The sequence below is a fragment of the Myotis yumanensis genome, unplaced genomic scaffold (assembly GCF_028538775.1).
Source record: "Myotis yumanensis isolate MYYU_CA2020_CCGP unplaced genomic scaffold, mMyoYum1.0.hap1 SCAF_19, whole genome shotgun sequence".
Taxonomy (NCBI): Eukaryota; Metazoa; Chordata; class Mammalia; order Chiroptera; family Vespertilionidae; genus Myotis; species Myotis yumanensis.
Genome location: NW_027223770.1, coordinates 25,269,350 through 25,282,524, shown reverse-complemented (window position 1 = coordinate 25,282,524; position 13,175 = coordinate 25,269,350). Strand labels below are relative to the sequence as shown.

The 13,175-nt window shown below is 60.8% G+C and overlaps 1 protein-coding gene across 6 annotated transcripts; it reads left to right on the top strand.

Annotated features, from left to right (window-relative positions):
* Positions 1–1,402: 1,402 nt before the first annotated feature.
* GAL3ST1 (galactose-3-O-sulfotransferase 1) lies at positions 1,403–11,234 on the top strand. Of its 6 annotated transcripts, XM_070399793.1 has the most exons (5): positions 1,403–1,503; positions 3,878–3,990; positions 4,419–4,497; positions 8,836–8,975; positions 9,831–11,234. In XM_070399793.1, the coding sequence occupies exons 4-5, from the start codon at positions 8,845–8,847 to the stop codon at positions 10,981–10,983; spliced, it is 1,284 nt and encodes a 427-aa protein (XP_070255894.1). In that variant the 5' UTR covers positions 1,403–1,503; positions 3,878–3,990; positions 4,419–4,497; positions 8,836–8,844; the 3' UTR covers positions 10,984–11,234. The 6 variants fall into 6 exon arrangements, with proteins under 6 accessions (XP_070255894.1, XP_070255895.1, XP_070255892.1 ...); XM_070399794.1 differs by lacking the exon at positions 3,878–3,990; XM_070399791.1 differs by lacking the exons at positions 3,878–3,990; positions 4,419–4,497 and having other exon boundaries at positions 1,431–1,503.
* Positions 11,235–13,175: the final 1,941 nt, after the last annotated feature.

Sequence of the window (13,175 nt, the reverse complement as noted above, 5' to 3'; positions counted from 1 at the left end):
GCAATGCCCTTGCTGAGGCCCAGGGGGACAAGCCCTTGCCTGGGACTGCCAGTGCCTCATGGAAGAATCAGGGCTAGAAACTAGGCCCAGACCCTCCTGGGTCGGGCAGGGAGTTTCTAACTAGGCCCCGCAACCCCCACCCCAGGCTGGCCCAGCGGGCTGCGTGCTGTCAGGAGCAAGGGCCAGGACAAAAGTGTGGGTTTGGACCTGTTCTCCTTCCCCACATTGAGGCACTTGGAGAGCCTTGGCCCTTGGCCCCTCGCTGCTCAGACTCTAGACGTTTTCTGGGCAGTGGCTCCAGGCCCAGCCTGTGGAGGGGAAAGGCGGGAGCTTGGGCGGCTCTGGCTGAGGGAGCAGAGCCCAGGGTCCCTGTCTGTGGCTGTAGGGGAGGCAGTGTTCCATCTCGGATGCTCATGGCGGTGGGCGGTGCTTCCACAGGCAGGGCCAGGCCCCTGGAGGCAGCACCCAGTGTCCTGGGGGGAGGCCGGGACCTGCCTGGGTGCATCCCGGGGCCATGGCACGGAGTGCCAGGGCAAGGCTGGAGGGCAGGCCCATCAGATACGGAAAAATCTGGCAGCCGCGATGTGGAATTTTCCCCATTCCAGAGTCGCCCGGTGACGGCGGGGGCAGTGGGGCTGTGACGCGGCCGGTGCCCCACTGGGCGTCCAGCTACTTTGGTGCTGCCTGCAGCTAGAGCTGAGCATTCTCGCTGTGGGTGGGCAATCGTTGTCCCTTTCCTTGGCCCTCTGGTGCATGCCCCGGGCACTGTGCTCAGCTCTGATGGGCCTGTGGAGAGCTGGGGTCAGACCTCCAAGTGTCTGAGCAGTGGGAGATGGGTCCCTTGCCTGAGCTTCCTTCGGGAATTCTGGCACCACCCCCGCCCCGTCCCCCGCATTCGTCTACATCTCAGAAGCAAACAAGTGTAACCCAGCCTGCACTGACTCTGAGCAGGGGACCAAACCTCCCATTGAGCCCTCGGGGCTCCAGAACTCCCCATAGAAGTTAAGCAGCCAGTCTAGCCGCCTCCTTCTTCCCAGAGCTGGGCTGCCCGCACCACTACCACGCCACCCCGTTTCCTGGGCACCCTCGAATCCCCTCGGGCTAGGAGCTCAGCCGAGCCTCAGGGTCCGGCGGTGGGACAATGGCCCCGTTGCGCATCCGAGACAAATGCGCCTTGTTGGGCCACTGGCGGGGGCGCGATGCTGAATGCGGCTTCTGTGCGCCCTGGGCGCGCGCCGAGGGCCCGGGAGGGGCCCGGGGTCCGGGTGCCCATTGGCTGCAGAGCCGGGGGCTGGGCGAGGCTGCCGGCCGCACCTGGCCGAGCGAACGCGAACGGGCGGGCGGGCGAGTGCGGCGGCGGCGGCGGCGGCGGGGGGCGGGGCGGGAGCATGGCCCAGGCCTGGCGGAGCAGGGGGCTCCGGTGGGTACGCCCCGCCGCCTAGTAAGCGCCCGGGCGGCGCGGCCCGGGCCGAGCCATCAAGCCCAAGCCCCAGGAGGGGACAGGTACGTACTGGGGTGCACCCTGCCTCATCGCCCCAACCTCCAAATTGCAAGTCAGACCGGACTCTCGGCCCCGAGTGGTTTAGGAGCGCGCTAAACTACAGCTTCGGGCCGGTGGCTGGGCTGGGGCCAGGGAGGGAGGGCGCAGGTGGGTGCTCACCCTGTCCTGGGTTTCTTCCCAGGGTCCCCCGTTTCCAGAGTTTCCCCAGTCAGAGCACAGGGGATGGGTGGGGCTGGAGCTGGGCTGGAACTGGGCTGGAGCTGGAAGTCCATTAATGATTAATCTTTGGCCCAGCAGCCTGTGCTGGGAGGAGAGGCAGGAATCTCCCCTCCGCCCCCCAGCCTTCCCCCAGAAGGGGGGCTGTCAGAGCAGGGGCTGGGGACCTGGATCAGGGAGGGATCCCCTCTGCTTGGAGAAGGCCCTGCCCTGTGCCACAGAGAGGCAGGGCCACCAAGGAGAGGCTTGTGGGGATGGGACTAACGCTGGTCTCCAGGAGGGGTCCCCTGGGAAATCCAACAGTTCCCCTGTTTCCCGGACCAGCGCCCAGGAAGGGGGACCAGCTTGGTGCCAAGCCAGCTGTGGTAACAGCTTGGAGCGAGACTGTGGTTCCTTCCCAATGGGAACCCTCTCCCCACCTGCCTCGAACCGGAGAGGTGATGGGTGCACATCTGGCAGCCATACCCACACCGGTGAGAGGGTGGGAGGGTGGGAGGGAGGGTGACAGGCCTGACACCCGATCGCCTGGGTTGCCGAGGTGACAGGGGCCATGGAAATCCTCAGAAGGACAGTCCAGTTGGGAGAATCCAGCCTCTTCCTTTACGAAGGGAGTAACCCGAGGCCCAGAGAGGGTGAGGCTGTGAGCAGGCCTGGGCCAGAGCAACCCCGATGCAGCCGCACTGTGCCTTGCCCTGCAAAGGAGACGTGGCTACTATCCCCGTGATCCAGAGGGGAAAATGAGGCTCAGGGAGATCCCAAGACTTGCCCGAAGTCACACCGTTCAAAGGTGGCTGCAAAGTGGGGCCCCTCTGGGGTCTGAGCCTCTTGAAGCTGTCAGGGCTGCCCCCCACCCCCGCCCCCTTGCCTCACCCCCTGGCTCCCAGCTCTGCCTGACACTTGGGCATGAGCAGGCTGCAACACAGGGAGCAGAGACAAGAGAGCCCTGTTCCCAGCTGCCACCTCGAGCAGATGCTGGCCTGCAGGAAATGCCCTGCGGACAGAGCAGCTTGCCTGCCTCCCGCGCATCCCCTCATCCGATGGCCCCGGTCTGATGGTTGAGAGCTTGGGTCTGATGCCCTTGTGCCACCCAGTGAGGGAGGAGTTTGTCCCCTGTGGTCCCTCCCTCTGTCTGGGGTCTAAGGGACTGAGTGTGCCACCCGGTGGGAGAGGCCATTAACTGGGAGAATGAGGCCCAGATGGTGGAATTCCAGGCATGGCAGCAGCAGGCTCTTTTTTTTTTCTTTTTAAATATATTTTATTGATTTTTTACAGAGATGAAGGGAGAGGGATAGAGAGCTAGAAACATCAATGAGAGAGAAACATCGACCAGCTGCCTCCTGCACACCTCCCACCGGGGATGTGCCCGCAACCAAGGCACATGCCCTTGCCCGGAATCGAACCCGGGACCCTTCATTCCACAGGCCGACGCTCTATCCACCGAGCCAAACCGGTTTGGCCAGGCTCTTTTAAACAAATATTTTTATTGATTTGAGAGAGGAAGGGAGAGAGTGAGAGAAATAGAAACATCAGTGATGAGAGAGAACCACTGATTGGCTCCTGCACGCCCCCACTGGGGATCGAGCCCACAACCCGGGCCTGTGCCCTGACCGGGAATGGAACCCTGACCTCCTGGTTCATAGGTCGATGCTCAACCACTGAGCCACGCCAGCCGGGCTATTGCTCTACTTAGTCTCCTCCAACTGCCCCGTGAACATCTCTGCAGCCACAGGAAACAGCCCTGGGCACTCACCCCACCACTTTCCCTGCCAGGGCCCTGTTCCTGCGGGCACGCTGAGCACACGGCACCGAGGCCCATTAGTCAGGGAGCGATTCGTGGGGAACTGTGGCTCGTCAGCACGTTCTGCAGCCGATGGCTCTGGAGGCCCTTGATCTTGATCTCCTCGGGGGATTCCCCCGTCCTGTCTAGACCTTGGGAAAAACCAATAGCATCTGGAGTGGCCCCAACCCCTCAAGGCTAGTCCAGGCGGACCTGGGCCACCATCCGTCACACAGGGGTGGAGGCGGGATTCGGGACTGTACTCTTTGATGGAGGACTCGGAGCTCGTGAAATCTCGTCAGACCCACCCTCCCAGCCTCGGCCAGGTGCTCCCCTCCAGAAGGCCTTGTGGGATGACCTGCTCACTCTCTGGGCTCCCCCAGGTTTCAGACAAATGTTTCTCTGGTCGTGTCTCTTTGAGCCCTGGTGTTTGGCAAGTCCGAGTTTGGACTCTGTCTGGCTGTCTGCCCTCTGCTGACTGTGACACCTTGGACAGGTGAATTCCCCTCTCTGAGCCTTAGTTGCTTCCCCCAGGGAGTGGGGAAATGGGGGTGTTTGAGGCACAGGACAGTGTTAAATGAGATGTGATTCAAGGAGCAATCAGCCTCCCCACCCCAGGGGCTTCCTTGTCCCTCCCGTGGCCTCTGAGCCTGCCCCAGGCTCTCTGCAGGGCTCTGCGGCTACTTGTGTCCTTGGCCCAAGGACACCAGGGACCTTGCTGAGCCCTTACATGAAGGAGCTGCCCAGCCGCTGAGGTCCAGGGAGGGTCGGGGGCCACCCAAGGGGCAGAGGGTGCACCGGCAGGGTACAGGGACCTACCACCTGCTGTCCCCAGGGAGGGAGCTCATGAATATTCACAGCCCGGAGCGGGAGGGAGCCAGCCAGCTTATTACTGGGTGTCATTGGAGCGTTCCTATTTCCCAGTGACCGCAGAGGCAGCCTGGGAGTCGGATGTGGCTCAGGCAGGGAGAGCAAAGGGGTAGCCGGCCCGTCAAGGCCCGAGGTAAGTGTGTCTGCCCCTGTCCCAGCCCTGACGTCCCCGGGGCCAAGAGCTGCCTGGTGGTGATGCTCTGGCCACCCTGGCCTGGGCTCCTTGTGCGCACGCGGTGGGGGATGAGTCCTGTTTCTCCTTCGTTCCATGAAAGGTGCTCGTCCAGCCAAGCTGGAGGATTGCTAGGCCTGGCCTGGAGCCAGCCACTGGCACAGATGGAGGGCAGCGTGGCTGGGGTCACACACAAGGGCAGGAACAGATGGGATGGGCTAGGAAAGGGGCACCGTCTGCCCCGCGTCCCTGGGACTGTCACCACCACAGGCAGGGGAAGGAGGGGATCCGGTTCTAGTCCCGTCTCTGCTGCTGCTGTGCTGTGTGACCTTGAGGGTGGCCCTGCCCTCTCTGAGGCTCGGGCCACACTGAAGTTGTCCTCAGTATCTCATGGACTAGGACCCAGGGCTGTCAGTTGCCTGCAATCCTCCATCGTGGGTGGGCAAGTCGGCGTGTACCTCGAAGGGACCGTGCCTGGGATCCCGGGAGGGTAATAGTAATGATGACCATGACCATGGTGGCAGCCCATGCTCAGCACGTGTCTGCTCTGTGCGACCCCTGGGTCTGAGGACGGGCACTTGAGACTGTAGTAGCTGCTGTCAGTTATGCACTCTGAGCACTGGAGGGAGAGTCCTCTTGCTCTGCTCTTTTCTCTTTTTAATATATTTTTATTGATTTCAGAGAAGAAGGGAGAGGGAGAGAGAAACATCAATGATGGGAGAGAGAATCATCGATTGGCTGCCTCCCGCACACCCCACACTGCGGACTGAGCCCACAAGCCAGGTATATGCCCCAACGGGGAATCGAACGGTGACCTCTTGGTTCCTGGGTCGATGCTCAACCACTGAGCTACACCCGGCCTGGCTGTTGCTTTACTCTTAATGTCTCTCCCAGCGTCCCCGTGAGAGTCTCTCCAGCCACAGGAAACAGCCCCAGGACACTCACCCCCCCACTTTCCTGCCAGGGCCCTGTTCCTGCGGGCACGCTGAGCACACGGCACCGAGGCCCATTAGTCAGGGGGCGATTCGTGGGGAACGTGGTTCCTCAGCACGTTCTGCAGCCGATGGCTCTGGAGACCCTTGATCTTGATCTCCGAGGGGGGGATCTTCCCCGTCCTGCTCCCACAATTGCAGGTCCTTCTCCTTCCTCAGTCTTTCCCTGGTGACTCCAGCTGCTCCTCCAGCCTCAACTCACACCTCTGTGCCCCAGGCCCACAGCAAGTGTGTCTTCCGCTACCCCGCACGGAGGTGCGATGGTCAGCTTTGGGGGGTGCAGAGGGTTTGCACACCACCCTGGGATGGAGGGAGGGTTGGCATCATCATTTTGGAGGAGATTTAAGGCCCAGAGAGGGCCACAGACTTGCCTCGGGCATCCAGCAAGGAAACAGCAGAGCTGGGCCTCAAACCCAGGCCCCCGGCCCCCAAGTGCTGGCGCCATGTGACTTTCACATGCGTGAGGGTCCATTTGTCAAACATTCACCGGGTGCCAGGCTCGGAGCGCTCGGGGCTGAATCACCATCAGGTTTGCCTGGGGCTGGGCACGGAGGGGATCCCTCCTCCCACACACCTGGGCCCAGGTCGATAGTGATAATAATAATTAATATGTATTGATTTCTGCCTGTGTACATGCATTCTCCCATTGAAATCTCGCAGCCTCATAACTATTTCTCTCCCCCCCCCCTCCCACCCCCAGACCAGCTCCTGGCTGCTCGTGCGCCCGTCGCTGGGCCTCAGTCTACCCAGGGGCTCTGCCTGGGGTCACTAGGGTGCTGTCTGCCCTGATCTTGCTGTTGTGCCCATTGTGCACGGGGGACTGAGGCTTGGGGAGGCTGTGTGCTGTGCCCAAGTTCACAGAGGCCAGGCCGGAAGGGAACCTCCCGTCTTGGGTGCCTCCGGCTGCTGAGACCGGAGGGACCAGCCACCAGGGCCCCCTCTGCTTCCCCACCCTTCTCCCTGGCTGCCCCGGCCCAGCCCACGGAGGCCAGACCCTGCTGTGCTGCTGCTAATCCTTCCCGCCCCGAACCCTGCCTTGTCTGTCGAGTGACCCTGGGCCAGTAACATCACCTCTGGGAGCCTCGGTTTCCCCGTCTGCAGAATGCAGGTGACAGTGGGGTCTGCCCCCCAGGGTAGCCGAGCGGAGGCAGTGAGATGTTCTGGAGAAGCCGCTGAACCCACAAGGTGGGACGGCCCAGGTCCCCCGCCCCCCTCCCGCTGGGTTGGAGGGAGCCCCAGTGGGAGAGTGAATGAATGAATGAATGAATGAGTGAGTGAGTGAGTGAAGCCGTGTGGGGGCTGGGAACACCTGGGCGGGGCCAGATGGAGCCTGATTGACGGCTCTGGGAGCCGGTCTGCCCCCTGCTGCCTGGCCTTCTGCTGGAGCTTCTTCTCAGCCTCTCTGAGTTCCTTCCAGAAGGTGCCCCGGTGAGTGGGGCTGCGGGTGGGGACGGGGCTGGGGTTTTCCGAGGGCAGGACTCCTGAGCCCTCGTTATTCCGAAGTCAGGGAAGCCGAGGCCCCTGGTCCCGCTCGGGGTTTGGGCCGGAGTCAGGCGCTGGCCTGGCCCAGGACCCCAGGGAGTGGAGGCCCCAGGGGGCGCTGGAGGCCTGGTGCAGGTCTGTGTTGGGGGGGTGCAATGGCCGCTCCTTGTTCAGGAGGTACAGCCCGGGGGTCCCCGGGGCTCAGGAGGGGCGGCCAGGGGCTCCTGCGACTGAACCCCAGGACTGGGGTTTCCAGGGCCCGAGGCCATGCCTCTCCTTCCTGGGGCCCCTCCATGACCAGGCCGTCCTAGCCGGTACCCCCATCCTCCCTCACAAGCCTTCTCATCTAGTATTTAAATCTATTTTATTGCCTTTTTCTGATTAAAAAGGTCATAAAATGCAGCCATTGCCCTGGCCAGCTTGGCTCAGTGGATAGAGCGTCAGCCTGCGGACTGAAGGGTCCCGGGTTCGATTCTGGTCAGGGGCACGGACCTCGGTTGCGGGCTCCCGGCCCTGGTCGAGGGCATGCGGGAGGCAACCAATCGATGTGTCTCTCTCACATCAATGTTTCTCTCTCTCTCTCTTTCTCTCTCTCTCCCTCTCCCTTCCACTCTCTCTAAAAATCAAACAAAAAAAAAATATCTTTGGGTGAGGATTAAAAAAAAGAAGAAGAAAGAAAAAGCAGCCGTTGCAGGCCTGGCCGGGAGGTCCAGGGTCCAGGGGGTTGGGGTGTCTTCTCAGACACCAAGAGGCTGCGGGTTTGACACCGAGTCGGGGCACACACCTCAGTTGTGGGTTCGATCCCCGGTGGGTCCCTCGTGTAACTTTTCCAGGGGAAGGACGTGGGGTTCTTTTCCAGGCGGGTTACTTGGCCTCTGCCCCCAGGGACCGTGGTGACGTGCCAATGCGTGGAGTTACCGGGCAGCATGCGTGACCTCTAGTGGCCTCAGGGACCGAGGGCCCCGTGCCAGGCGCCAGGACGGGAGTGGAAAGTTTTGTGCCTGGGCCCCTCGCTGGGCAGCTGGGGGGCGGGGGGGGGCGGGGGGGGGGGAGTGCCGCCCGAGACGGTGGGACCGGCTGGGCTTTGGAAAGGAGGCGGGTCGTGGCCTCTCCCTGTCGTCAGCCCCGGTCCCGGGCCTGGGGGTCGGGCGATGGGACAGGGTCTTCTTTTCCTTCTTCGGAAACGATTTCTTTATGAAGCCGAAAAGGGTGTAAAAAGTAAACATCCATGTACTCACTCAGCTTCAAAATTAAAACTGAACCCGGCGCCCTGGCCGGTCTGGCTCAGCGGATAGAGCGTCGGCCTGTGGACCAAAGGGTCCCCGGTTCGATTCCGGTCAAGGGCACGTGCCTCAGTTGCAGGCCGAGTCCCCAGCCCGGGCCCTGGTCGGGGCTCGTGCAGGAGGCAGCCCATCGATGTGTTTCTCCCATATTGATGTTTCTCTCTGTCTTTCCCTCTCTCTTCTACTCTTTCTAAAATCATGGGGCGGGGGGGAATGTCCTCAGGCGAGGATTAACAAAAAAACAACAAACAAAAATGGAACCGAGCAGTCGAAATGTCTCCTTCCCCCCCCCCCGCCCCCCCAACTTCTCTCAGTGTTGGCGTTGCCAGCCGTCTCCGTGTGCAACCCTGTCACCGCGTTTCTCCACGTGTGCGTCTCTCTGTCCGCATTCTGCTGGGGGGCTGAGCTGGTGAAGGCAGGGCTCAATGTCCAGGGCTGCCCCTCAACCCAGCCAGGCCTGGGGCAGTGGTCGGCGCTCCCTGGGGCCGGCCTCCTGACACTTGCCCTGCTGTGTCTCCCCCCCACCCCCCGCCCCCCGGCAGGTGTCTGAGATGCCGCTGCCTCAGAAGAAGCGCTGGGAGTCCATGGCCAAGGGGCTGGTGCTGGGAGCACTCTTCACCAGCTTCCTGCTGCTGCTGTACTCATACGCAGTCCCCCCACTGCACGCTGGCCTGCCGTCTACGTGAGTGGCCCTCCTGGGTGACCGAGGGGAGGGGGTGGGCCTGAGGGGGCACCTGAACCATGCTATGCTGAGGGCAGAACTCACTGTGTAAGCCTGGGTCTCAGTGTCCGCATCTGTGAAATGGGTATGATTTCAGAGCCTGCCTTATGCAGCAAGGGAATCAGGTAACACCATCTGTGTATAGGACTTGGATTTTTATCGACCGAGGCTCCAACGGGGCTGAGAGAGGTGCGGGGGGCCGGGGGGGGGGGGGGCGGGGTGACTTGTCCATGAGCACTCGGCTGGCACAGGGCCTGGATTCAAACTGGGGTCTGTTGGCCTCCAAGCCTGGCTCCTAACCATGAGGCCATCCCACCTCCCCACGGGGCTGCTCAGCCAAGTCCTGGCACAGCCCCTGCCCTTAGTTGGGTGGTATTAAGTTGAACTAGAGGAAATTCCTGATAATTGATCATTTTTGGGTCAAAAATGGACCATTTCTGGCCTACAGAATTTCACGTGGTTCAACCTAATGCCAGTTCATGATAAATGTACCAGGATGCAGTGGCCACAAAGGAGACAAGACCCAGCATGCTGGTCTCGCTCTGCCCTCACGCCAACACCACGAAAAGAGGATGTTTTTTCCCCATTTTACGCCTGAGCAACGTGAGGCCGGAGGGGCCAAAGCAGTGGCCCAGGCACTGCAGCCTGGAGGAAGGCCCGCCTGCCCCCCCCCCCCCCGCCCCCCCCCCCCCGTCCTGGCTCCCCCGCCACCACCGTCCCCCACAGCCCTGCTGCCTGGACACCAGGGCCTGAGGTCCCGACATCTGGGGGCCCCGGCCACCCCTGAGGCTCTCCCCACCCCTCTGTGCCCTGCAGGACCCCGGAGGGCACCGCGTCCTGCTCCCCGGCCCCGGGCGAGTCGGAGACGGCGAGCCCCGCCAACGGCTCCTCGTCGTCGTCGTCGTCAGGGTGCCGGCCCCGCCGCGACATCGTGTTTATGAAGACGCACAAGACGGCCAGCAGCACGCTGCTCAACATCCTGTTCCGCTTCGGCCAGAAGCACGGGCTCAAGTTCGCCTTCCCCAACGGCCGCAACGACTTCGACTACCCCGCCTTCTTCGCGCGCAGCCTGGTGCAGGACTACCGGCCGGGCGCCTGCTTCAACATCATCTGCAACCACATGCGCTTCCACTACGACGAGGTGCGGGGCCTGGTGCGGCCCAACGCCACCTTCATCACGGTGCTGCGGGACCCCGCCCGCCTCTTCGAGTCCTCCTTCCACTACTTCGGCTCCGTGGTGCCCTTCACCTGGAAGCTCTCGGGCCGGGACAAGCTGGCCGAGTTCCTGCAAGACCCCGACCGCTACTACGACCCCCGCGGCTACAACGCCCACTACCTCCGCAACCTGCTCTTCTTCGACCTGGGCTACGACAGCGGCCTGGACCCCGGCAGCCCGCGGGTGCAGGAGCACATCCTGGAGGTGGAGCGCCGCTTCCACCTGGTGCTGCTGCAGGAATACTTCGACGAGTCCCTGGTGCTGCTCAAGGACCTGCTGTGCTGGGAGCTGGAGGACGTGCTGTACTTCAAGCTCAACGCCCGGCGCGCCTCGGCCGTGCCCCGCCTGTCGGGGGAGCTGTACCGCCGCGCCACGGCCTGGAACGTGCTGGACGCCCGCCTCTACCGCCACTTCAACGCCAGCTTCTGGCGCAAGGTGGAGGCGTTCGGGCGCGAGCGCATGGCCCGCGAGGTGGCCGCCCTGCGCCGGGCCAACGAGCGCATGCGGCGCATCTGCATCGACGGGGGCCGCGCCGTCGACGCCGCCGCCATCCAGGACGCGGCCATGCAGCCCTGGCAGCCGCTGGGCGCCAAGTCCATCCTGGGCTACAACCTCAAGAAGAGCATCGGGCAGCGGCACGCCCAGCTCTGCCGCCGCATGCTCACGCCCGAGATCCAGTACCTGATGGACCTCGGCGTCAACCTGTGGGTCACCAAGCTCTGGAAGTTCGTGCGGGACTTTCTGCAGTGGTGACGGGCCCCCCGCCCGCCCGCCGGGCAGGGACCTGCCGGCCTCCCCCCAGCCCCTCCTGGTGCCACCTCGGTCCCCGGGGGAAGGCGGGGCTGCCGTGGGGATGCCGCCAGCCCGGTCTGTGCCCGCAGCATCAGTATTTGACTAATTATTCCTTTTTTTTAAAAAAAAAAATTAAATCCCCTGTTCTGTTCTACTTCCTGCCTCCCCGTAAAGGGGAGACCTCAGAAGTAAAGGCATTTCATGTTTTGTTACTCAGCCTCCGTGGTGGTGACTGCCAGGGCTCAGGTGGGGGGAACTGGTAGGGACTGGGGACCCCAGGGGAGCACGGTGGGCGCCTGTGTGACGGTGTCTGTGGGACGGAGCCCCAGGGGGTGGCAAGGGCTTGGTGTGTTACATGCTGCAGTCCCGTGTGGTTGAAGGACTCCCATGAGCTACCAAGATGAGGAAGATGGTGTGTGTGTGTGTGTGTGTGTGTGTGTGTGTAAGTGTGTGTGAGAGAGAGAGAGAGCGAGCTGGGGAGCACTCAGGGGGGGACATTGAGCGGTGGCGCTGGGCCCAGGCTACAGGTTTCTAAGGTTCTAGCAGAAGCTCATTCATCTCACAATAACGCTTGCGGCAGGCACAGTAAGTCCTGTTTTGCAGACGTGGGGACTGACATTCTGAGAGAAGGGACTTGCCCACGGTCACATCTCAAACCAAGAACTAAACCATCTCCCTGGGGTCCTGGGGTCCTGGGGCCCTCGCATCTCCAGAGCCTGTTTACCCCGACTCTGTCTGTCTCCCCCCCCTCCCTCTACCCCCCGACCACTCCAGCTGTCCCCCCTCTGCTGGTGCTCCATCCTTACCTAGGCCCTGGGTTCCCCTTCCATCCTGGACTCCATTTCTTTCTTTCTTTCTTTTTTTTTTTTTTTTAAGAACACAGGTTATTTTATTGTTATTTTTAAATAGATTTTTATTGATTTCAGAGAGGAAGGGAGAGGGAGAGAGATAGAGACATCAATGAGGAGCCCTAGCTGGTTCGCTCAGTGGTTAGAGCGTCTCCCTGCGGACTGAGGGGTCCAGGGTTCGATTCCAGTCCAGGGCACACGCCCGGGTTGTGGGCTCAATCCCCAGTAGGGGGCATGCAGGAGGCAGTCAATCAATGATTCTCTGTCATCAGATGTTTCTCCCTCTCTCTCTCCCTCTCCCTTCCTCTCTGAAATCAATAAAAATATAAAATAAAATAAAATAAAATAAAATAAAAGAGAAGATTCTTAAAATAAATAAATAAAAGTGATCCCCAAGGGTCTCTGCCACTGCTTGCAGCTTGCAGGAGCCAGGCTGCTCTTGCCACAGCGAGGCAGCAGGGGGCGCCATGGTGCCGAATTTGGTCTTGGTCAGTCCTGCTATTTCTGTCCAGATGGGGGCGCCACGATGACCAGTCATCTGTAGGCCTGACATGTGAAAGCCAGAGCGGGAGTCATGGCTGTCCCCGGGGAGAAATTCAGTGGAACCACCTGTTCCTCTCCACTGTGAGTTGAATTGTATCCCCTAAAAGGAGATGTTGGCCCTGGCTGGTACGGCTCAGTGGGTTGAGCATCGGCCTGTGTGCCGAAAGGTCCCGGGTTCAGTCAGGGCTCATAACTGAGGTGCACACTCCATCCTTGGTCAGGGTGCCACTGATCGATGTTTCTCTTTCATAGTGATGCTTCTCTCTCTCTCTCTCCCTCTCTCTTCTCTCTCTCAAATTAATAAAAACATTAAAAAAAGAGAGAGAGGTTGCATTGCTAACCTCCCCAGTTCCCTATAACTGACTTTATTTGGAAATACAGTTTTTGTACATGTCATCAAGATGAGGTCATATATGTAATACTTTCAACAAAAAAATATTATTAAGAAAAAAAAAATAAAAGCAGTTCAAAAAAAAAAAAGATGAGGTCATGAAGGTGGGCCCTAATCCAATATGGTTGGTGTTTTTTATTTGTTTATTTTTGAATATATTTTTATTGATTTCAGAGAGGAAGGGAGAGGGAGAGAGAGAAACATCAATGATGAGAGAAAATCATGGACCAGCTGCCTCCTGCATGCCCCCCACTGGGGATTGAGCCCACAACCCGGGCATGTGCCCTGGCTGGGAATTGAACTGCCACCCCCTCTGGTTCATAGGTTGACGCTCAACCACTGCGTCACACCAGCCGGGCTGAAGAATTCAA

Excerpts from the sequence above, each read along its gene's own strand:
- GAL3ST1 (XM_070399789.1), top strand. Across the intron at positions 8,976-9,830 it reads CACGCTGGCCTGCCGTCTAC|GACCCCGGAGGGCACCGCGT; the intron begins GTGAGTGGCCCT and ends TGTGCCCTGCAG.